Source organism: Erpetoichthys calabaricus, chromosome 13, assembly GCF_900747795.2.
Source record: "Erpetoichthys calabaricus chromosome 13, fErpCal1.3, whole genome shotgun sequence".
NCBI lineage: Eukaryota > Metazoa > Chordata > Cladistia > Polypteriformes > Polypteridae > Erpetoichthys > Erpetoichthys calabaricus.
This window is the reverse complement of record NC_041406.2, coordinates 100993471-101019098: the sequence shown is the minus strand read 5'-3', so window position 1 is coordinate 101019098 and position 25628 is coordinate 100993471. Positions and strand designations below refer to the sequence as shown.

At 37.7% G+C, this 25628-nt stretch overlaps 1 protein-coding gene across 1 annotated transcript in view; it reads left to right on the top strand.

The window, feature by feature from the left end:
* Window positions 1–25628, top strand: part of nkd2b (NKD inhibitor of WNT signaling pathway 2b) — a 143223-nt gene that overhangs the window by 103124 nt on the left and 14471 nt on the right. Inside the window, exons 4-5 of the mRNA XM_028817335.2 lie at window positions 9772–9832; window positions 16254–16381. Of these exons, the coding sequence (XP_028673168.1) occupies window positions 9772–9832; window positions 16254–16381 (189 nt within the window). The remainder of the gene's footprint in view (window positions 1–9771; window positions 9833–16253; window positions 16382–25628) is intronic.

Sequence of the window (25628 nt, the reverse complement as noted above, 5' to 3'; positions counted from 1 at the left end):
TAGGTACGTAGAGCTGTGCTTTATGCCTGTGCCAGTCATGGGGGTGATGTTAGGTATCATATTCTGCTTGGTGAGTCATTATCCTTTGTTGTGCCCCTGGGGGTCTGCTTTTGTAAAGAATGATGCTAGACATTCATATGATATGTGATATAAAGCTCTTTGTGTTTCCTAATTTTACTGTAAAGGACAGTGCTATATGTAGTAGGCATATACTGTATATACTGGTAAAAAAAAGTACTGTACCAACTCACGGTAAATGTTTTCGGTTCAAGAATGTTTTGTTTTCATTATTTTCCTTTTTTGTTTTTATTGTCACTATTTTCTCAATGTTCTTTTACATAGACCCTAATATAAATGGAAAGCATAATTTGTTCAGAATCAGAAGACTTAAAGCACTTTATGACAGTGTTATCAATCACTGCTTTCCCCAAGGCCAAAAAACATTGCAAAGGGTGGCCATAAAAGTAGGTATACAGCTTTCAATTAACAAAAATTTTCTTTTTAAAAAAAATCTTTCATTCTATGCATTCTCATTATTTTTATAATGAAAATGTAAACTATCATTTCTGTTTTCAATTTTTTTGTCTTTCTGCAAACTGTTTTCATAAATTGAATATTATATAGGATCATCTATAATTGAGATAACTGGAAAGCTGTGTTTATACTGAATCAGAAGAAATAAAAAAGCAACTTGGTGGTAGTGTGAAATGTTACAACTTTACAGTGACAAATATCAAGGTGTCCCTGGTGTATTATTGGGTCCAAGTCAGAAAGAGTAAAGAGAAAATGCTTTCAGAGCTGAAGGAAATTCTTGTTGCATTCATAAAGATCCTGCAGTCTTTCTGGCTTAAGAACACTCTTTATAAGTAACAATGTAATTTGGATAGAGTTCTGGTTGCTAGAAATTTAATGTGCTGTAAAAAATTTAAAAAATGAAATCAGAATATGGAAGTTGAGTATAATCTTCAAAAAAAAGAACAATTGCAGTAAAAAAGTACAATAATTGTAGTACTAATTTTTATAATAAAAGGAGAACTAGAATAGCAGGAAAAGCGTTTGAAAGGGTGTGTGTGTGCACATTTTGTGCAGAAAAAATCAGAAATGTTTGAGAAGTGGTGGCAAAGAAAACAAAAAAGGAAAATCTGAAATCACTAGTTGATTCTGCAAAATGCAACAGCCAGGCCTTTTGTTCACCACCTCCTCCTCCTCACACACAGTTTTCTGTGTTTCTGAAAACAGAAACTTGTGCATATAAAAAAGTCTGTGGATTCTTGACTTGCTATTAATAAACAAATATGATCTCTTCAGTAAGGTACTCTATTGATATAATGCCTTCACAATAAGCGTGATGATGCTTTACAACAACAACAACATTCATTTATATAGCACATTTTCATACAAATGATGTAGCTCAAAGTGCTTTACACGATGAAGAATGAAAAAGAAAAATATTAAAATTAGGCAATACTAATCAACAAAGAATAAAGTAACATCCAATGGCCAGGGAGGACAGGGAAAAAAAACTCCAGAGGGCTGGAGAAAAAAACAAAATCTGCAGGGGTTCCAAGGCCAGAAGACCACCCAGCCCCCACTGGGCATTCTCCCCCCTAACATAAATGATCTAATTCAGTCCTCATGGTTTTCAGGCTTCACGTGGAAGAATTAGATGGTGATGGTCATGTGGACATCTGGCCTTCAATCCATCAATGTAGCGACTGCATGGTGCCCTGATTAGGTGGTGGTGGCGCAGATCACCACCACAGAACACCGGAAAAAGAACAGCAGAGAAAGAAGGGGTTAGTATGGATTGTGGAGCTATGATAAAAATGATAATTAAATGCATATACAGAATATCAGGGTTACACTAAAATGAAGCTGTAAGAAAGCCATATTAAAATAATGGGTTTTTAGCAGTTTTTTAAAATGCTCCTCCATATTAGCCTGGCGAATTTCTATAGGTAAAATATTCCAGATTTTAGGTGCATAACAGCAGAAGTAATCTGGAATTTGAACCCAGCCCTCTGTATCATTTTGATGTGATTATAATACAGGATGACCCCATCCACAGTCCAGCTAGCCAAGTGAAGTGACGTTATAACCCCTACTTAACACACATTCACGATCAAATAAAGTGATTAACATAAAGCTGTTACAAAAAACCTTACAAACCTTCATAATATACCCTGGATGCAATCCTTTTCCCCTTGCTTCTTTGCTGTATATGTCCAAGCCAGGTTTGCCATGAAACCTGGCTTGGGGATATAAAAAGTAATTTGAAGTGCACAAACATAAATGAGAAGCTGTAATATGTTTGCTAAAGGCAATAATGCATTGTTTGTATATTAACCCAAATTGAATGATTTGGAGCTATAAAACAATGCTGCCCTCACTCATAGTCACATGCAGATAACCTGTTAAAGGAATGTCAATCCTGGTGTTCATGCTGTCTGTTAAAACTGGAAAAGTCAACTCTCCAATAAGGTAATCAAGGTAACTCCCTGATTTTGAAAATGTCCCCATAATAAAATCTGTAACTGAAAATGCCCATAATAGCTACATTACTGCCAGGCCATGGCAGGAAAAAGCAGGTTTTCGAAAGTCATTTCCCTTTCTACTGTTATCACAAAGCCACTGTTATTTTCCCGTTTCACTCTTCTTCTGAACAATCCTTTCCCCTGGACTGTGCAAAAGTCTTATGAATATTTGTTGCTGAGGTAGGCAGATTAGTAAAATCATAACCCTTCCAGCCCTTATCTCTGGTAAGCCTCTCAGCTTACTACTGTAAATAGGCAAGCATTTCAAAAATCTTATCAGCCTACTATCCAGAGACATACAGTGTTGTGCTGATGTTGGTGATGTTCACACTGTTAGATTATTATACCTTCTTTCCTAGTTTGGTTGCTGTTACTGCCCTAGAGCCATGAGGTGTCTTTTCTCATGTTGTGCTCCTTATAATATTTTTTTACCCTCCTTCATTCCTGTGGCTACTGGTTTTCTGCTTATAATCACAATAGCTTGAAGCTCATTATTGCCTAGGTTAGGCACTGAGGCTCACTTTCTTTATCTCATCAGAGCCGTAAATGAAAAGAGGAGCAGCAGAAGAGAGTGAAGAGCGTTTTTTAAGTTGGGGGAAGTATTTATCCCAGTTGGTGGTTTTGCTAGCTTGCCCCCTGCTGTCCTCCTCCCATTTCTGTTGTAAAGGTCACCAGAATGAAAGCAAATGCAAGAAAAGAAAAGCCAAGGCGGACGGCAGCTCTCCCACTGAGAGTCTTGATTAATGACAGCTGCTTGCAGGAGACGCCGCTTACCTCAGACTGAGTGAGACACTAGCTTTGCTGGTCTCTGGCTACAGATAATAACATGACACAACACAGCAGAGAACAGAGGAGCCTCAATTCTCCCCCACCCCGTTGTCTTGCAGAAGACAGGCATGGAAGATTATGGGTAAAGAGTGTGTAGATTAGCATTTTTAACACAAGAGAGAGTGAGCTACCTGGAAGTGTTTATGTAGTACTCCCATTGAGCTTCTACATACGGCAAGCGGAAGTGCTGGTCATTTTAATTTAAAAGAGTGCTTTCAAAACTAAATAAAAAACAACCTCCAAAAGTAAATGCAGAGCTACTTGTGATTACATAGTAAATGCAATGTTGTAAGTATGTGGCAAAGATTGAATACAATTACTGTAACTATTAATACAATTTGCTAAGAAGTGTTTAAGACTTAGGCAAGAAGAAAAAACTGATAATCTGCTTTTTTACCATTCTTTCCATATATTACCAAGTAGTATGGTAGAGAATAGGACTTTAAGCACCTTTAGATATTGACTTGATGGCAACTTTAGAGAACCTAGATGAAAATGACAGGCACATTTGTTTGGCTGAATTAGCTTGTTCTTGTCAAAATTGTTCTAGTGTTCTAATTTCAAAATGTTCAGGTAAATGTTGTAAGCTTATTATTAATGATCAAACACTGCACATTCTGATTACTTGCAAGACTTGAATACAGTATGACAAGATGTTAATACTGGTAAATATTTGTATTAAAGTATACTGTATGTCAGAGGATATTATGAAAGGCTGGATAACTTATTTGGTGTAAAGTATATTTGGTAATTCATTATGCAGATAGTTAGGATTCATTTAGTCTTTGACAGTCCTAATAGGTCTAAGCAGGTAAGACTGAACAATAACTGACAGTTAAATAATTCATGTTAGAAGTATTTACATGTATTTATTTGATTTGTTTCCGGTATGGCATAAAGAACCTGTTAGTATTATTTAGACATACTCTTAATGTTATTTTCTAACAAAAATATAACATTTTCAGATTTTTGTCATGTTGTCTTACTGTTGTTAAACAAGCACAATTTATTGAAAGCAAGGTCTCAGTGGTTTTGAAATTTCCATATTTAAGGGGAAAACTTTTTAGAAGTTTTTATTTTTTTATTATTTCCTTTTTGCTCATAGAATTTTATTACAGTTTAAGTGTATTGTCCTTCTCAGCTGAAGAAAAATGTTTAAGGCTGATTTCAGAAAATGCCGACATCCATAAGAAAATGAACAAGCAAAAAAAGTATGCAGAGTGCCTATATGCTTTGAGATGCACGTGAGAACAACGTACATTTTGTGAGGAAGAAACCCTCCTGACATTGCTTTTGAACAGCTAAAAATGAGTGGACTGGTGCAACACCAAAACAATAATGTTTTTGATTGATTAACAGTGTTACACATAATTCGTTTTGTGTCTTGCATCTGTGATTCTTTGTATGTTGCCACAGACTACAGCACATAATGTCACTTTCAGTTATGTGGACCACTGTGAATTTTTGTTTCATTGAATACACTTAACTTGTGAGGTGTTAATTTGTGGTTCATGTCTCCAAGTGTTCAAACGCTTTGTGAGGATTGCAGTGTGCACAGCCAGTTTTGTGCAGACTCTTAACACTTGTGGACTTGGTGCTGAATTTTAGATTAGATTAGGTTCAATTAGATACACTTCATTATTCCCAAGAGGAAACTGGATGCACACAGCAGCAAAAACATCCATCCATTTTCCAATCTGCTGAATCCGAACACAGGGTCACGGGGGTCTGCTGGAGCCAATCCCAGCCAACACAGGGACCAAGGCAGGAACCAATCCCGGGCAGAGTGCCAACCTACCGCAGGACACACACAAACACACCCCCACACCAAGCACACACTAGGGCCAATTTAGAATCGCCAATCCACCTAACCTGCATGTCTTTGGACTGTGGGAGGAAACCGGAGCACCCGGAGGAAACCCACACAGACACGGGGAGAACATGCAAACTCCATGCAGGAAGGACCCGGGAAGCGAACCCAGGTCCTCAGGTCTCCCAACTGCGAGGCAGCAGCGCTACCCACTGTGCCACCGTGCCGCCCAGCAAAAACATAAAAAACAGTTATACAGACTCAGACTGAAAAATAATACAATTACTCAACAGACAGATAGATAAAGAAAGAATGAATACATAAATGTATATTTTTCATAAATAGCAAAATAAACTTAAAGTGTATAATAATTTAGTCAAGAATATCAGGAGAGAGCATTGAACTGCCCGATAGCAGCAGGCAAAAAAAAAAATCCCCAGAGGCGCTTTTTAGGTATAGACCACACCTCCTCGAGGGGATGGTGGGGATTTTTCAAGATGGCATTCAATTTTGCCATCATCATCTTTTCCACAACAGCTTCCAGTGCGTCCAGGGTTGGCCTTGTGATAGAACAGGCTTTCCTGGTAAGTTTGTTCAGGCATTGTGTGTTCCCCAGGAGACCATAGTGTTGAACAATACACTGGATAATAAGGACTAATAAAACATTTTCAAGCAGCCTTCTGTATACATCAAAAGGCCTGAGTTTCCTCTGGAAGCATAGTCTGCTTTGGCCCTCCTTGTACAGCACCACTGTGTTGCAGACCAGTGGAGTTTGCTGTTTATGTGAATCATCAAGTACTTGTACCTCTGCATCACTTCCAGATTCTCTTCCTGAATGGTGACTGATCTCAGAGGCTCTTTGGCACACCGGAAGACCACCACCAACTCGTATCTTGCTGATGTTGAGCTGCAGGGGGTTCTTCCTGCACCACAAGACAAAGCCCTGTCTGACTCGTTTCCATTATTAATACTGTACAGCATATAATGGAGGAGTCATCTGAGAATTTTGGTTTGATGGCACATATTGTAATGGAAGTCCATTGTGTAGAGAGTAAACATGAAGGGAGGGAGGACAGTCCCCTGATGTACTCCAGTATTACACACCACCATTTCTGACACACAGTCCTTCAGCATCATACACCGCTACCTTTTAGTTAGATAGCCCATGATCCAGGGAATTGTGCGGGCATCAAGATGTATAGCCTGGTGCTTTTTCCCCAGTCTATGAGGCAGAAAGGTGGTAAAGGCAATAGAAAAATCAAAGAACATTATCCTGACTGTAGTGCTGGTTTTGTTCAAGTGGGAGAAGGTTCTGTGGAGCATGTAGATCAGAGGACCATCCATTCCTATATGTGCCTGATAGGCAAATATCTGAAGATTAAAATATTCTGTAACCAGGGGTCTAAGCCTTTTTACGACCAGCCTCTCAAAGTTATTCATGATGTATCTAATTAATTGAAGTTCAGCTCTGAATGAGGCACAAAGACTTTGCATTTCCTTCTGGCTCCTTCAGCTAATGAAAAACATAACACAGTGGAGTTCTACACCAGTGTCCACATGTGAGAAGAAAAATGTTTCTGTTTCTTACTGAAAGTAAGCCCTAAATACTTTGCTGAAGAGTGCTGATGCTGTGCAACCAAAAATATGAAATTGGCCTTTCTGAAAGTAATGTGCCAATGTCGACAAATTAGAATGCTATCTAAAGAATCCTGTAATTGTGCATAGTGAAAACATCTCATACGTGCCCATCATGCACAAACCTTTATTGTTAACCTTAGTCTTCAAGTCAGCTTTGGAAAATGCTATTTTGAATTCTTTTTTCATTGTGGCCCTATTTGATTATGGAAGGACTGATCAGAGGGAGATCAAGATATGTTCTCTGTGACACAGATTAGGACATTGCAACTTTACTACATGGATCAGTTTTTATGAATTGTTACAGGAAATGGTGGGATGCAGCGGATGTTTGTGTGACAGACGTATTCAGATACATCAAATTCTTTACAAACTCCTGCTTAATAGGGAGGCTAGAGAGAGGCCTTCCAATTACCCATAGGAATTTTTATTTGCAGGCTGCTAAGTGGTGTTGTAATTAGCTCTGCTGTCTCAAAGCTCTAGAGTCCCAGGTTTAAATTTGAACTGGGCATTGTGTGGAGATTGTATGTTTTTCTCTTTGTACTCTGGTTTTCCTGCCAAGTCCCAAAAACATACAGGAATATTAGGTTAGTTGGAAAGTCCAGGTTTCCCCATTAATAGTGTGTAAATGTGTGGGTCCTGTCTAGTGTCAGTTCCTACAGTAACCTGTTACAGTTACTGTGAAATGGATAAACGGATTAGGAATTAAAAGGATGGTGTTTTAGGTTGTCTTTAAGCAACTTTTGAATTTAGAAGTTCAACAAAACTTCGGAGCCTTTAGTAGTCAATAGTATACAGTGGTCTAAGCATCTTTAATCACACCTTTCATTAGCTTTTTTCAGCCTTGGCTGGATTGTTGTGTGTGTGTTAACACTGCAACCAATTGAAATGTAAATACGTGGCATAAAAAAAAATCTGCAGTGTATATATAAATGGGGTAGAATATGTGTGCTATGCAGGAACCTAAGAGTGATGTCTTTGATGACTTTGGATGTTTCAATAGCCTCATGCATGTAACATTGGATGTATGGCATAGGAGATGACTTATCTCTTTTCTCAGTGTAACAAGATTAGAGAGTTATACAGCTGAATAAAAGTGACTAGTGGAACTAAGCCTGGGCAAGCCTGCCAGATGCATTGTGTGGAGAAAAGGGCCAGTCTAAGATCTTACAGTGTCAGCATAGTTTGGGGAGCGTCTTGGTACTGCCTACATATTTGTTTTACATTAATAATAGTTCTTTATATTTATATAGTGCTTTTCTCACTACTCATTGTGCTTTTCCACACAAGGAGGACCCAGGATGTGAACCTATGATCACCGTGAGGCAGCAGTGCTACCACTGTGCCACCTAAATCAAGTGCTAAATAAGAAAAACAAATGGCAATATTGAAATTTGCATATGATTGTTGCCAAGTACAGACATGGCATGTGATTCAAAAAAATGAACTGGGATAGTCTTGTGTTAGTTTTCGGGAAGGGAAGAGTCAGTAGTGTCAAACAATGAAGGTAAGCCTGTTTTAAATGAGCAGTTTTCTCAACTGAATTGCTCAGAGTATTGTAACAAAATGTGCAACAGTAAGTTTTTTTGCCATAGTGGTTTGATTATGACATTTGAGTGTATTAGAAATCATTTCAAGGTGAAGATTTCTCCCATTGCAAGATATACATTTTCAGAAGTTAATGAAAGGACTTGTAGGGCTATTTGCTTAGGAGGCCATCAGTGGGATTTGTCTGTACTGAATTAAAGCCAGAAAAGCTTTATGTCAGCACATTCCATATGTTTCATATGTAGATATAGGTGCTACACCTATTTAATTTTTCAAATTAAGCATTAATAGAGGAGGTCTGTACTTCAAGCAGTAATGAGAAAAATCAGTCCAATCTTTATATAGCGCCTATCACAAGAAGTTCCAATGCATGGAATTTCCTCATTTTTGTATTGTCTGCTTTACTGCTTGAACTCTTGTCTGTTTCCCTGCATGTTTAACTGCGCTTTCCATCTGTCTTTTTGTCATCTGACAGCCCCATACAAGACTCTGCTGTCATACAAATTCCTTTTTGCTTTTTAAGTGCTCTTGATACTTTGTCAGAAAAAAATTACAGGACAGCTTCAATTATTATACTGGTCAAAATAGCTGCACTCAGCTGTTAGCCACATTACTGTTATATACAGTTACGACTGGATTTGTATTAGATAAATGTGTGAACTCTTTATTGAATGACATTCCAGGAAATCCCAAACACTTCCATCACCCCTGCTCAGGATAGTCTGTGATAGGTCAGAATGTAATATAATCACTGATTCTCTCATTTGGCAAATTTAATGCAGTAATATTTAATAAGAATCCAGTCATAATGGAAATGTACTTGGTAATGCAAATAAAATGTTGTCTTCTTTGATATGACTGTCTAAATCTTAGGAAACTGCAGCAGCTGTAGCCTTTGAACTATCTGAAAATCATGGAAGGGAAGACATGTGAAACATGTTGACTGGGCATCTGGCAAACTGAGAGTTGATCAAACTGAAGGAAGTTTAATGAGTATTGGTAATCGTCTGCTGTTGTTTGCTTCCCTGAGATATCAAGACAAAATGTTCAACTAGTCACCTTCAGCCCTAAAATAATGGAGCATATCTTACTAAGGGATAGCAGCCAAAAGTGGCAACAGTTATTTTCAAGAAGCAGGGAGATGGAAGGCATATGGCTTTTCTGAACATGAAATGTTTCTGAAAATTTGGACCTGACATAAAAGGTCTGGCGATCATTGCAATCTTCTGACCCAGACAGTGAAACACAATAGCTGTGCAGATGTTCAAAGTGTTCAGCGGGACCAGTTCCCAGTTCTAACATCTTAGGATTTTTCAAAGTAGGAAATGCTTATGCCTGAACTGTTTGTTTTCACAAAGTCTGTGGCTTAAACTGGGCACATTCTCTTACACATTTTTCGTTTTTCCTTTTCCATAGGCCTTGATGAATGGCGAGATGAAGAATGGTCATTTTCTGGAGGAGCAGTGCCCCCTAGAGGGTAAGAGTTAAAACAAATTTTTGCCCTGCATATCTTAGCTTTTCTCAAACAATTTTACTTCTGTGTGAACACTGTGGCCACAACTTTCTTTCCACCCAGTTCTAAAATCGGAAAGCAATTTATGATTTTAAATAAGTTTGAATGTACCGAAATGTGTGATAATTTGTTTAAAAAATTTAGAAGTACTTATATATGGGTCTCCGACTGGACAAAATCTGTCATATTTAGGGCCATTAAAAACAGTGTCAAAGTGGTGCCTTACAGCTCTAGAACACCAGGTCTGAATCCTGGCTTGCTTGTTGACTCTGTGGAGTTTGAATGTTCTCCTTATGTCTTTATTCTGGATTCTGTGGTTTCCTCCCACTTCCCAAAGGTGGTATGTTCAATTCACCCATGACTTCAAATTGGTATGAACAGGTGTAGCTGTTTGCAAGAGTGTGTTTTGTGATGATCTGACATCCTATCCAAGATTCTTGTTCCCTGCAATCTGAATGTGAAATACACACATTTTGTTGCTTCCATTAATTATTTTCTTTTTTTGACATGGCTTCAAATGATGTTCCACCTGAGCACTAATTTGCATGTTGCCACTTAAGTAAAAATAGTTCAAAATAAATAAAAATAAAATTGTATCTAACAAACAAGGTCAGAAAAACCAATTCTTCTCCTTCTTAAATACCTTTCAAAAGTGAAAAAAGTCTTTTGGGTGTTTCTGGATGATCAAATACTGTAAATATCGAAAAGTAAAGTAAAAGTGTGAATTTGATAAAGGACAGTTGGGAGAGAGAGCCCCATTTGGGTGAAATATGACAAATGTTGAAAACTTCTGGAATGTCTTGTAATTTAATATAAAGAACCAAGTGTGACACGTGAGTTACTGTCTTGCACCCCAAAACATGAGGCTGAGTCTCAGTACTTTAGCAAAACTAGCTTTATTCCACTTGAAACTAGAACAGCAGGGTTATTTATTGCAGCAGGAGCTACAACTCTCCTATACACAGACACAAGAAACGGGCATAGTCGGGGCCTGGTCAGTGTCCAAGTTATACTGTCCTCTGCATTTCTAACGTTCCTTGTTTCATCCATCAGCTACAGGCGCGTATAGTGCGATTTCAATCAGATCGTAGTTTCTTCTGTGGCAATATGCTACAACGCAACCTGTGGTTGCCTCGGCAATGGACAAGCAGTCCTCCACAGGCGTGGCAGTAACGCTTTAGCATGTCGTCCCATTTTTTTATGGTCCTAAAAGAAATCAGAAACCTCACACAATATTATAGATTAATGAATGTTTCATTTACTCAGTTTGAATAACTGCACTATATTGGTGCACTCCTTAACACCACTATACATGTGATCATGGTCCCTTTGACTGTACCTTTACATAATTATATCTTCCATTTCTACTTACATAAACTGGGCCATATATCATTGATCTTTGTACAGGCAAAGAAATTGTAGCTACAGCTTTATCAGAAAACTTAATTTGAAACTTTAAGTTAACACCTACATTTTACAAAGCAACCAAGAGCACTGTAATAATTCATTTATTGACCTTGGGTTCATGAGAAACAATTTGAAAATAGGTCAAGTCACACTTTAAAATATCGGTAAGTTGCTATTAAAAGCCATTATTTTCTTATATACCAGTTAGCTGCTTTGCTGGTAACTTCAATAAACTTGCGTTGTGATTTTGATATTGGAAATATACATATCCAAAATGTCCCCGTCTCATTTCCTATCTGCAGTCAAATCTCTTCTTTTGAAATACTTAGTACTAAATACCTTGCAATGACACACATGTGAATCTCCTAGTTAAAATCATGAAAGATGACCTAAACCCCTGCACAGCCCCTCGCTGTTTTTCAAGAGTGAAACCTTTGCCATCTGCACTGGAGTTACGTCTTCACAGCCTATCATGTAAGCATGGGATTGCTTCATGTAAAACAAAGCTATACAGTAAATCTAAAATTGTTAATTTCCACCTAGATAAACAGCATTTTTATGTGTGTTTTTTATGTTAACTGTAAAAATCATCACAAGACATCATTGTTTTTGCATGTGTAATATTTAAAAGGAAAAAGAGAATGTTGACTTACTGCAGGAAATGCAATGGAGAAAATGGCAATTGAGGTCCTGATCGGATCCTACAGCTTTTAATGTGTCAACATTAAAAACTGCCAAGAAGTACTCTCTGACTCTGGCATACAAGGAGCATACTTGTAGTTTGCAGCACAGAATGTGTATCACGCCTTTCACTTTGTCCTTATGCTGGCAATGACTGGAGTTTCCTGGTTTTAAGGAAGTAAGAGTATAATTGTGCTAAACCACCCAAATGAGGTTTCAAGATTTCAAATATTACTTTCATACTGATTGCAAAGTTTGTTATAGGACAACCCTGTAATGTTTTCCTCGTGTTCATGTAGGTTTACCCTGGAGACTCTAGTTTCCTTCTAGTCTTTTAACCTGGTGTGACCTGGTCTGATTGAGTGTTCTTTGTCAAAGTCTCATGTGATAAACTGATGTCCGCTTCCATATATGGTCCCTTTGTTCTTCTTATAATTGGCAGGAAAGACTTAAAAGTGACCAGGAGAAAGCCAATACAGAAAATGAATGGAAGTTTTACGATGAGGGACATTTTCATGAAAAATACAAAGAGTTCATATTCAGAGTGGAATTTGTGACTTCAGAGTTGATTATTTCAAGTTTGGTTCCTTGAAAACTACTTACATTTTTGTGCTTAACAGAGTCATCATTCTATGAGCATAACGCCTAGTTTGTAACTTTGCTTCTGTGGTGGCCTGTCAACCGTAGAGCCCAGTTAGTAAAAAACAGATGAAACAAAAGATTAGCAGGATGTTGTTCATGTGCACCACCCCTCAATTTAAAATTCTGACCTTATATAGCTCATTGAGATCCCCTCTATTCACTTTTGTGTCTTCTAACTTGGAAGGATGTGCAAAATCTGAATGTACTTGTTCCATGCAATTGAAAATAAACCAAATTAATAAACCAAGAGGCAAATCCACCTTGCTTTAAAAAATATCAAAGCAATAATTTATTTACTGTATTTTTCTCTTTTATAAATAATGCCTTGTGTTTTCTAGAAAGACCTTTCTGAACATGCCATCTAAGCTATCACACCTTCTTCTGTGTCTGTAGCTTAGTTATTTTATGATATCTCATATGTTACAGTAAGAGTACATTGAAATATTGTCTTTGCATCAATTCCTCACTGACCTATATATGTGATTTTGCACCAACAAAATAGACAACAGCTACTGTTTGGTTGAGACATACTATTTCACTATGCAGAAAATGTGAAAAGATTTTTGTAAGAGAAATTCAGCAGTAGTTTTTGTATCTTAAGCTCATATAGCTAAATAAGTGTGTGTTGAGAGTTTGGTTTCCTTCTTGAAGAGCGCTTAATATGCTTTATCCATTTCACTCCTGACATTGATTATTGCTGTTATTAAATAAAAGGGAAGCGAACATATTTCATGACTGTTTTCAGATAAATTGCAGTTGTGGTTATTATTGTAAAAATGAAAGAATTGCTTTGGCCATAGATTATTCCTTTGGTGTTTATATGCCCTAGGCTGGACATGATTTAGGTTTTCTTTGAAGTGGATATGGAAAATCACTTAAGAAACCCTTCAGTGAAGCAGATGAATTATTTCCATTCATGGAAGACTTAAAAACATTTTTACCTGAAGACTGCCAAAGGAAAAAAAAATAGAACTGGAAATTCAGTTCATAGATTGAATTGATTTAACTTAAAAAGTAGCTAAAGTGAAGCAGCTTGTGGTGTTAGTCAGCAAGCTGAGGACATTGCCTCTATATTCACTGTGTTCTATAAGTAAATGCTCTCTATTGAGCAGTAGAAGGTATATTGGTTGTTGATGGTGTCTCTCCCCTTTCTGAACCATTTAATACTGAATTGTGCTTTTCTAATGTTGTGTTCAGGAAACAACAGCTACCGTATACAGCACAGTAAGGTTGGGTGATGTCTTTGCTACTGAATTCAAATGTCTGACACAACAATAGTTAAAATACATTCACTTTTTTGCCTACATTTCTTGTAATAATATTTTTAATATGGTTCCTGTGATAGAAGATAGCTTGATAAAATCCTATCTTCAGGTTTCTTTTTGGAATGCTCAGGGTTGATAAATTGAACAAAACATATCCTGCTTAGGATAACCGATATTTTGAAGTGCTTATCTGACAGACCCTATGTGGGGCACTGAAAAGTTTACATCAGCTGTTTGCTTCTGCAGTTGACATTTTATTCCTACCAGGGCTGTTCTTAAGTATTTGGGGACCCTAGGCAAAGGTACCTGTTCGGGCCTTGCTGTTTCTATCTGTATGAATGAACAATTATTGTATCCATATGAATGTATAATAATTATTTTATCCGTATAAATGTGTAACAATTAGTGAGGTAAAGCTTATCATTTTATGATTATACTGTATATTATATATACCAGATCTGAGAGGAACATGTCAAAAGAACCTACTGACTAAAGCTAACTTAGCATGTAAATCAAACCTTTAATGTAAAAATTCCTTGCGTACTTTCATTTTTGCAAAGTCTTTGATTAATAATAAATAATAATAATAAGTTACATTAAGTGTGAATAATCGAGGGAGTCAATGACTTCGTGCTCAAATGATATTAATGCTAAGCCATTATAATCGATCTGATGTGCAGACGCCCTGGCAGGTGAGGAGCATGATCTGCCCTCCCATTGGGGCCCCACCCACTACCCCAGGACCCACTGTCACCATCGATGCTGCCTGTCGTCACTGTTTCCTCTCTGCTCACATGTAACCATACTGATAATTCTCCCACCAAAAATTTGTACTTCTGAAATATGGACCTGTAAGTTGTATTTGGTTACAGCTAAAAAAAAAGGCTGGGCGGGGCCCTAGGCAGTCACCTACTTTGCCTATGCCTAAGAACGGCCCTGTTCCTACCAATAAACAAGCTTTGTGTTGTTCCTGGCAAACATTATATAATGAGAATTCACAGGAAAATGTAGTCCTCCAGTAAAGAAAAACCTTCTCCAACATAAGTATTTGCTGTCGCATAATATTTTCATTTTTTATTTTTAGTGCTATTTAACAATATACCTTAAGTAAAATTTTCACTAATTATCCAAACCTATCTTAGAGCGGTGATGGTACTGCTGTTTGACACTCAGCTTCCATGTAGGCTTTAAGTGATGCTAAAGTGTTTTTATGATGATTTGATTTATTAGTGCCTACTCTTACAGGATGTTGTATTACTCAGAGATGAGCATCTAGGAATTGAAAACATAAATTGAGAAGAAGCCCTTTTCTCCTACATTGGAGACAACAAACAGTCAGATGTTTTGCTTGCTCCTAAAATCCAGCACATATTTAAAGATTGTGGTAAATTAAGTGAACCAATTTATTTTAACAGTATATGTTGATGAAAATAAATAATGGCAGTTTGTATTTTAATGTGCCTTACTTTAAGGTCATTGGGATGCTGGGCGCTTCCACAGGATTACTTGCCTTGATTTCCTCAATTCTTTCTCTCTCTGTGCTTCAGTGTCTGGCCAGTCTTCTTCCCAGCCAGTGAGCCACTGTATGCCTAGAGGTGGTCATTTATACTGTACCTTCCAGTTAATTCTTGGGATGCCTAAAGATGCCTGGCTCAGTGTGTGTGTCTTGAAAGTATTACATCCACACAATCACATTGCCATCTGGTGGCTTCCCAGCATATTACACCCATGCCTTCCACTATTCCTAAAGGAAGAATATGATACTGATAACTGCTCATTTCATTCCCATTTTGTCATCTCTGCTTCCACTTAGTAAGGAGGTAAGGTTCATTGTAGAGATCACTACTGTCCTGAACTCAAGGTCTATATACCCTTGTGCTCCCATATATTTTAGGCGTTTAGGCAATGCTGTTTTGAAGAACTGGCTATACATTTTAAAGTTACTGACAGAATTCTGAATTGTGCCCCTTGGTGACTCCATGATTCAAGCCAGTAATCGACCAGAAATGGCGACTCTGTGCATAAGGACTGGATCCCCATTATTTGTGTTTGTCATGTCTCTAGATTTAGTTGTGTAATGAAACAGTGTTTTAAAGCAAATCAAAGATTATATTTATTCAAAAACCACAATTAATGAGATAATTATACTTCTGCAAACCAGTTGTCAACAGAATAAACTGTCTGCTAATCACTGGTTAAAGCTAATGTCGGAGTAGGAACTAATAATAATAATAATAATAATAGGTTACATTTATTGAGCGCCTTTCACAAACCCAAGAACTGCAGCAAGTTGAGGTGTAATTACAGTATATAAGGTTTTCTTTGTTTTAAGGAATATGTTTTTTAAACCAGTGGAGAAGTAACTAAAATTCCATTTGTTTCTTTTGTAGTGGCCTTGCCTAGTGAAAAAGCAGAGGGTTGTGAAGGGCACATTCAGTTTGTTCATCAAGAAGAAGGTGAGAAACTTGCAACTAAGGACCACAGCAAGGTTTCGTCAAAGAAAAGGATCAACTTGGATGTAAGTCTAAGAGGTAGATAGAGGCCTTGTAAAAATAGATTATGAAACCTCTCAAGCTCTGTGGTCAGTGGCCACCTTGCTCCACTAAGTGGTAAGTGTCTTGGTCCTCTGAAGAGAAATGGTGGCTCAGGGGGACAGGCACAACCGGACCACAGGATAAAACTCTAGTGTGGCTTATCTGCTTTATAATTAGGTCATATTACTTCACACCTTTAGATTTTACATATATTAAATTAACGTGTATAATTGTCTTTCACAACAATGTCTTATATATATTTCTCTTCTGGTTCGTCCTGCTTCCACTTCAAAACCAGTCCCGCCCACACACAGCCAACACAGCATTTCTTGATTCCTATTCGTCCTCTTCCATGTCATGCACTATACTGGCCTGCTAAGTGTAATACATCCAACAAGTACTCGAGGTGCTGCCACAACGGTAAAGTAGCTTTACCACCTTTGCGGGAGCCACCTGTGTCTTTACAACAGCTGCTTACACAGCAAACATCAGAAGCTAAAAATGATCATGAACACATTCGAGAATACAACTCTTCTCTAGCGTTTGCTTCCATGGGTGCACAGATAACTCATCCTCCTGGCCATGGACCATACTATTTTAAAATACACAGGCAAATTTATCACCAAATCTCTCCACTATACGCTAACACTTCTACCTCTCCAGGATATGGACAGTTGTATGTTTTTGACACAGCGCAAGCTACTGAAGTACGCTTATAAAATAAAGCAAACTCTGCATGCAGTGAAAATGTACTTCTCCAGCTAGATTCCATGCTCGGAACCGTCAACCGCTTCGCTAAATCATACAAACACATGCATGAAATCGCTCAGTCCGATCCAACAGCATCCAAGGAAAACCCTAGGCAGGATTTACCACGATACAATGCCCGACCTGTCACACTGATGTTGCAGCGATTTTCGTCGGACAAGATGGCGAAACGCCTGCCGAAAGGGACATTTGCATCTATCCCATAGGCAACTCCTGTAAACAGATTTCCACGCTCAATATGAATTGTGATCCTATGGTTTACCCACTTTTATTCCCTTACGGAAACATTGGCTGGCACAAAGATTTACAACATGTTCCTGATAAAAGAAACGGCAAGCGAATAAGGCTTACTCAATGCCAATTTTACACATACAGATTAGCAAACAGGAATACATTTAGTATTTTGCACTCCAGCGGCAAACTATTCCAACAGTACGTCGTAGATGTGTATGTTAAAACAGAGGGCGCGCGTCTCAACTATCTCAGATTACATCAACAAGATCTGCACGTGGAACTATTAGACGCACTGCAAGCAAACACTGAAAATAACGTACGTGTAGGCAAAATGATCATATTACCGTCCACATTTCCAGGAAGTCCAAGATACATGCAACAAAACTATCAGGATGCCATGGCCATAGTATGTAAATTCAGAAAGCCTGATTTATTTATCACTTTCACATGTAATCCTACTTGGCCGGAAAGTCTACATGCACACTGCATCTTTCAAGAAGTATTTATTTCTTCTTGATTTCTGAATTCCTTTCTCACCATTTTCTGTTCCTATTCTTAAACCTCCGTATGCTACGGCGGGCGTCGGCTAGTACTGTATATTTCATTTTTGTAAGACATTTTTGTAATTTAAACAAATTCAAATGTTTTTCTGTCTTGTACTGACAGTTCATAAATTCCTCGCATGCCCTAGAGTATGGTTACTAGAACCTTCTCTGGTCCTACTTAACTAACTTTGCTAGAGCTTAGGCTATACTTTTTAATTGTGTTTTTTCCTGTTTAAGCAGTTACAAAAACAAGTTGTGACTTTAACATTTGAACATATGAACATTTCATGACATAAGCTGAAACATCAGGCTTCATTGCTGAGAGTTAAGAAACAGAGACAGTATATCTTTAAGGAGGAGTTACTGTGTAACATATGCAAGTTGAGAGAATAAAGAGACAGGCAATAATTTGAAATATAACTAGTGGTACACATGTGGGAAAAATTAAATAATGCCAACTAAGGATGAACACTGTAGGGAATAGAAGCTGACACTGTTGACATTGGTAAACCTTGGATATCTGGCAACCAGACCACTTTCACCAGCAACATCACAATTCGTGCTATTGATTTGAATGAGTTGCCAGCCTTCATTAAGCATGCAATTTTCAAGACATTGTTGAATTGTATAAAAATAAATTAGAAAGTGCAGGTTAGGTGCATTGGCAGTCCTAAATTGTCCCTAGTGTATGCTTGGTGTGTGGGTGTGTGTGTGTGTATGTGTGTGTGTATGCCCTGTGGTGGGCTGGCTCCAGCAGACCCCCGTGACCCTGTAGTTAGGATATAGCAGGTTGGATAATGGATGGATAGACAACTTTCATGAGGTTTGAGCATTCACATTGTTATCCTCAGCGTGATTACATAGTGTACTCTGACAGTTATATAATCTGATTAGTTTCACAGTAATTATTTTGAAACAATGTTGCTGTACATTTTATTGTGGTATTGATATCAAAAACATCCCTCAGTGTCAGGGTTATTGAAGCAGTTTATTTGAAAAAGTGTAGTGGTGTGTTTTTTTTGTTTGCTTTTACATTCAATGTATGTATATTTGCACGTTATTTTGGCATTAAGGTTGTTTTATGTTTGATAGCTACAGGTAAACATTTTTCGTTTTTTGGATTGTTAATTTTTCCACTATAGACTACTTCCAGAAGGCTGCATATTATCCCTTATGTGCAGTGGGCTTTGTTTGAAGACTTCTCCCACATTAGTCATGAAGAAATATGCATTAAACTTTTAACAAAAATAGTGCCAAAGTGCCCGTAATAAAATTAATAGAATTTATTATTTACAACAACAACAACATTTATTTATATAGCACATTTTCATACAAAAAGTAGCTCAAAGTGCTTTACATAATGAAGAGAAGAAAAATAAAAGACAAAATAAGAAATTAAAATAAGACAACATTAATTAACATAGAAAGGAGTAAGGTCCGATGGCCAGGGTGGACAGAAAAACAAAAAAAAAAAAAAAAACTCCAGAAGGCTGGAGAAAAAAATAAAATCTATAGGGGTTCCAGGCCACGAGACCGCCCAGTCCCCTTTGGGCATTCTACCTAACATAAATGAAATAGTCCTCTTTGTAGTTCGGGTTTTTCACGGAGTCACTTGATGCTGATGGTCATACAGACTTCTGGCTTTTAATCCATCCATCATTGTTGGAACATCATGGTGCTTTGGGTAGATGGTGGTGGCGCACGCCACCACCAACAGGACACCGGAAAAGGAAACAGAAGAGAGAGTAGGGGTTAGTACAGATTTTGAATGAATAGTTATTATAATGAATTAGATATACAGAGTATCAGGATTAAATTACAGTGAAGTTATGAGAAGGCCATGTTAAAATAATGTGTTTTCAGTAGTTTTTTAAAGTGCTCCACTGTATTAGCCTGGCGAATTCCTACTGGCAGGCTATTCCAGATTTTAGGTGCATAACAGCAGAAGGCCGCCTCACCACTTCTTTTAAGTTTTGCTCTTGGAATTCTAAGGAGACACTCAGTTGAGGATCTGAGGTTACGATTTGGAATATAAGGTGTCAGACATTCCGATATATAAGCCGGGGCGAGATTATTTAAAGCTTTATAAACCATAAGCAGAATTTTAAAGTCAATTCTGAATGACACAGGTAACCAGTGTAGTGACATCAAAACTGGAGAAATGTGTTCGGATTTTCTTTTCCTGGTAAGGATTCTAGCAGCTGCATTCTGCACTAGTTGCAAACGATTGATGTCTTTTTTGGGTAGTCCTGAGAGGAGTGCGTTACAGTAATCTAGCCGACTGAAAACAAACGCATGAACTAATTTCTCTGCATCTTTCGATGATATAAGAGGTCTAACTTTTGCTATGTTTCTTAGGTGAAAAAATGCTGTCCTAGTGATCTGATTAATATGCGATTTAAAATTCAGATTACAATCAACGGTTACCCCTAAGCTTTTTACCTCCGATTTGACTTTTAATCCTAATGCATCCAGTTTATTTCTAATAGCCTCATTGTATCCATTATTGCCAATCACTAAGATTTCGGTTTTTTCTTTATTTAATTTGAGAAAGTTACTATTCATCCATTCTGAGATACAAGTTAGACATTGTGTGTTAGCGAATCAAGAGATTTCGGGTCATCAGGTGCTATTGATAAATACAGCTGTGTGTCATCAGCATAGCTGTGGTAGCTCACGTTGTGCCCTGAGATAATCTGACCTAATGGAAGCATGTAGATTGAGAAGAGCAGTGGACCCAGGATAGAGCCTTGTGGAACACCATATAGAATATCATGTGTCTTTGAGTTATAATTACCACAACTAACAAAGAATTTTCTCCCTGCCAGGTAGGATTCAAACCAATTTAAGACACTGCCAGAGAGGCCCACTCATTGACTAAGGCGATTCTTAAGAATATTATGATCAATGGTGTCAAATGCGGCACTCAGATCTAAGAGGATGAGAACAGATAAATGGCCTCTGTCTGCATTTACCCGCAAGTCATTTACTACTTTAACGAGTGCAGTTTCTGTGCTGTGATTTGTTCTAAAACCTGACTGAAATTTATCAAGAATAGCATGTTTATTGAGGTGCTCATTTAACTGTATAATGACTGCCTTCTCTAGAATTTTACTTAAGAAAGGCAGGTTAGAGATGGGTCTATAATTTTCAAGAGCAGAGGGATCGAGATTATTTTTCTTAAGTAGGGGTTTAACTACCGCAGTCTTAAGACAGTCTGGGAAGACCCCCGTATCTAATGACGAATTTACTATGTCAAGAACATTATCACTAAGCACGCCCGATACTTCTTTGAAAAAATTTGTTGGTATTGGGTCAAGGGCACAGGTGGAGGGTTTCATTTGAGAAATTATTTTATGTAAATCAGGTAAATCTATCCTAGTGAAAGACTTTAATTTGTTTATTATGGGGTGCTGGGGTTTAGGAGGATCCTTAGTGTTGGGGAGATATACTATGTTATTTCTAATATCATTAATTTTTTGATTGAAAAATACAGCGATAGCCTCACAGGTTTTACTGGAAGTACTTAGGAGGCATTCCTTTGAGTTACCTGGGTTTAACAGATGATCAATTGTCGAAAATAAGACTCTGGGATTACTAGCATTGTTATTTATAATCTTAGAGAAATAGCAGCGCCTCTCAAGACGGACTGTGTTATTGTATTCTGTTATTTTAACTTTTAATATTTCATAGTCAATAGTTAGTTTAGTTTTCCTCCATTTACGCTCAGCTCTACGGCATGTTCTCTTTAAATCAGACACTCTTTGGGTCTTCCATGGTATAACAATGCTAGAAGATTTTTTAACTGTCTTTTCAGGTGCAACTAAGTCAACAGCAGCCCTCACTTTAGTATTAAATCTTTCCACCTTACTATTTACATTCTCCTCGCTATTATAGTTGGCACTATAAACGGACTGATTGGTTAGAATCTTTGAAAGTTTTAAAGCTGCTGATGAGTCAAAGAAGCGTTTTTTAACAATATGATTCTCATGAGTGTTTTCTATCATTATTTCTATATTAAAGAGTAGAAGAAAATGGTCTGATAGACCAATATCAATGACCTGCTTTATATCAACTTTTAGTCCTTTAGTAATTACTAAGTCTAACGTATGACCTGCTTTATGTGTAGGCTGATTAACGAGCTGTCTCAAATCAAAAGAGTCCAGGAGGTTCATAAATTCTTTTACTTTCTGGTCACATTGATTATCTATATGAAAATTAAAGTCGCCGACTATTAAGAGTGTGTCATACTTCGTAATTAAGATTGACATCAAGTCAGAGAATTCCTCAAAGAAAGACGCGTTGAATTTTGGAGGTCTATACACGGATAATACTAGAACGTGAGAATCTCCCTGAATAATAATGGCGAGATACTCAAAAGACTTGAATTTACCAAAACTGATATTTTTACATTTTAACCTGCTTGAGTAAATGTTTGCTAGCCCTCCACCTCTCTTTCCTTGGCGATCAGCACGAGTAAAACTGTAATCCGGAGGCGCAGATTCGATTAAAACAGCTGCGCCATCTGAGCTAAGCCACGTTTCACTTAGTGCAATAAAATCTATTTTTTTATCACTAATAAGATCGTTGATAAAAAACGTCTTGTTAGTTAAAGCTCTAACATTTAATAGAGCCATATTCAATGTTTCGGAGGAGCAGAGATGAATACTATGTGCGTTATTGATATATGGAACAGGAATTAAGTTATTTTTATTAGCGCCGCTCTGCGTGTATTTTTTGTTTAATCTATGATATGTTTTTATAGTTTTAATACATTGTTCATCTAAAGTAGTAACTTTAATTAAATTATTGGTGTTTATGCCGTATTGCCTAGATTTTCTATGTGCATTAAGATTGGTTATTACAGTATTTATGTTGTGCACTTTTATGGAAGATTTTATTAAACAATTATCATGACCAAGCACAGGAGTGGCATTTCGGAAGGGGTTAAAAGCAGAGATAGATAGTCAAGATAAACGAATTACCTTGGATATGTTTTCGGAGAGGACCCGGGCGCCGAAGCTATTCGGATGCAGGCCATCTCGCTTGAAAAAACGCGGTCTTTCCCAAAAGAGGTCCCAGTTGTTGATGAAACCGATGTCTTGATTCTTGCAGAAGCCCTGCAGCCAGTTGTTTAAACCAAGCAGACGACTGTAGTACTCGTTTGATCGTCTGACGAGAGGGAGTGGACCCGAGATGAAGATCTTTGCCGATGGGGTCCTCTCCTTTGTGTCTTTAATTAATGCAGTGAAGTCTGCCTTGAGGATCTCGGACTGTCGGTGCCTTATGTCGTTTACGCCAGCATGTAAAACAATTGCTCCAACTGCCCTGTTCTTGTAGATTGCCGGCGCACGTCTCGTCACATCTCGGACCCGAGCACCGGGAAAACAAGAAACAAAAGATTTTCTATTAGGGCAAGTGATATTGAGGTTCCTAACAATAGAATCACCTACCACTATTACATCACTAGGAGCTGAAGGCGAACTCGGGACGCTTAGAAGGTCAAACCGGTTCTGCGTTATGATGCTTGCCTGTGCCGATGGAGGTGTTCTGGCCTTGAACCCCCGCCTGCATTGCTGAAATACACCGAGGTCATCATCGGTGTTGCTCCTACGAGGCGCGGGGGTGAAGGTAACTTGAGCGGCACAACGCGGGGTTGATGTTACGCTGATAACAGATGGCGAGGACGGTTTATCCAACAGCCGAGCCTTCAGATCTCTGAGGTATCTTCGTCTGGACAGAAGTTTCTGAATCTGTTCATCGAGTGCCTGGAGTTCCTCGACTACAATTTCAACACGATTCACCTCACTATCGGCCATTGTCCGCTTCTGTTTCTGCTTTCGCTTCCGCTTCGTGCCCTAGGAAGAATGAGAGAGAGATAGGTTAGTGAGAGAGAAATGGCCTGCTGTATGCCATAGTTTTGTTGCCATATGCATAGCACAGAAATGCAGAGGTAAACTTTTGTGGATCTAGGTGTTTTACCATCTTGAAGGTGACATATTTGGCATGGTTTAAGTCTTTTGTTTCAAGAATGTTCTGCGGTCCCACTGTTAGCTATAATAATAGGCAGTTTGTGGGGCTTTTTTAAAATAAAATTATGAAGCTTTATTTAGTAAACTGGATACGTTTGGAAAATGACATCACACCACTTTTGTGAAAAAATAACTTAAACTTCTAAAAGGTAACACTTATGTCAAGACCCCAATTGTACTTTGAGCTGTAAGTACTCTTAGGTCTTTTACAAGCTGGCTCACATGGCTTCCATAGTAGTTAGCAATAGCATCTTACAGTTTCTTTGAGGCCAAGTAATTCGTGAAAGGCCATTCAGACTACAGCAGATATTATAAAAGGAAAACAAAATGTTCATTTATCAAGTGAGTCCATCATTATGAGTTGGTATATCAAAATAAGGTAGAATTTACTCAGTATATCTTTCCCCAAGTAATGTGTGTTAGGCTGTTTGGGATCTGGATTTGAAATCTGTTTTCAGTCATTGTTTATATGAAGTTTTTTTTCCCTGTTTAAACTTTACTTTTTCCCCAGGATCTCCATTTTTTCTTCCATGTCTGAAACATGTATATATATATCAGCCCATCATTAAGAATGACTGTGTCCACAAGTGGGCCCTCTGATGGACTGGCAATTCAACCAGTTAGTTTATGCCTTTCATCTAGTGCTGCCTCGATAAGAACCCCCCAAATCCTGGATTAGATTAAGCTGTTGTGAGAATGTTATATTTTATATAGCTTATTTCACTCTTAAAGAATGTATTTGTAGCACATAAAATTTGATATTAAATAGGCCAGTGAAGAGTCAAGGAGAAGAAATTGATTGAAAACTGAGCTTTGGTGTCAATTTGGGTATAAAAATACATTTTAAAGCCTATTTTTTCATTAATGAAAATCAGGTGCCCATCTTGGCAATTCAAAAGTGCTTGATTGCTTCGCAGCTTTATGAATACTTTTCCATAAAATGAAATTTGTCATCTTACGCAGGGGCTTGCACGTTTGATTAATGCATATGTGACCATACTGTTTCTTCTGCATCTCCCTGCCATGTGTCGAACAGTCAGTGACCTGTTCACTTCTTCAGGACTGCTTAGCTGTTGCCTAACAAGTTTATACCCCTGAGTGTTGGCCTCACATTTTACATTTATTTGCTGCACAACAGCTAAAATCCTTTGTTTAAACTCACTCTACAAGATAATCATGTACATATGACATAGTTATGCTTCTTGGCTCATACATACATGTGATTTATCTGTAATTAAATACACCTGTCACTTCTTAAAGCCAAGATGCATTTCCCTGTACCGCAAACAAAAGTTAACTCTACCCAAGCCTTTGTTGTTTTTGCTTTCATTAAATTTATTTGGCAAATACTGGGTAAATAATTCTTTTGGCTTCTGGGATGGGTTTCAGTCCCCGCAGTCCAGAACTGATGTACTAATGAGTGGACAAATTCAATCTCTTTAATCTTTACATATTTTTTGTTTCAAATCTGATCAGTTTAAAACCTCTTCATATAAAATATACAGTTTGTGTGGAACAAAACCACCCACCTTACTAAAGTGCACTATCTTTTTTATTTGTTTTAACTTGGAAAGTATATGAAAATAGCCCAAATCTATCTACTTTCTTTAGCTTCACAAAAGCAACAAGTCATCCTTTTATATTCTGTCTTT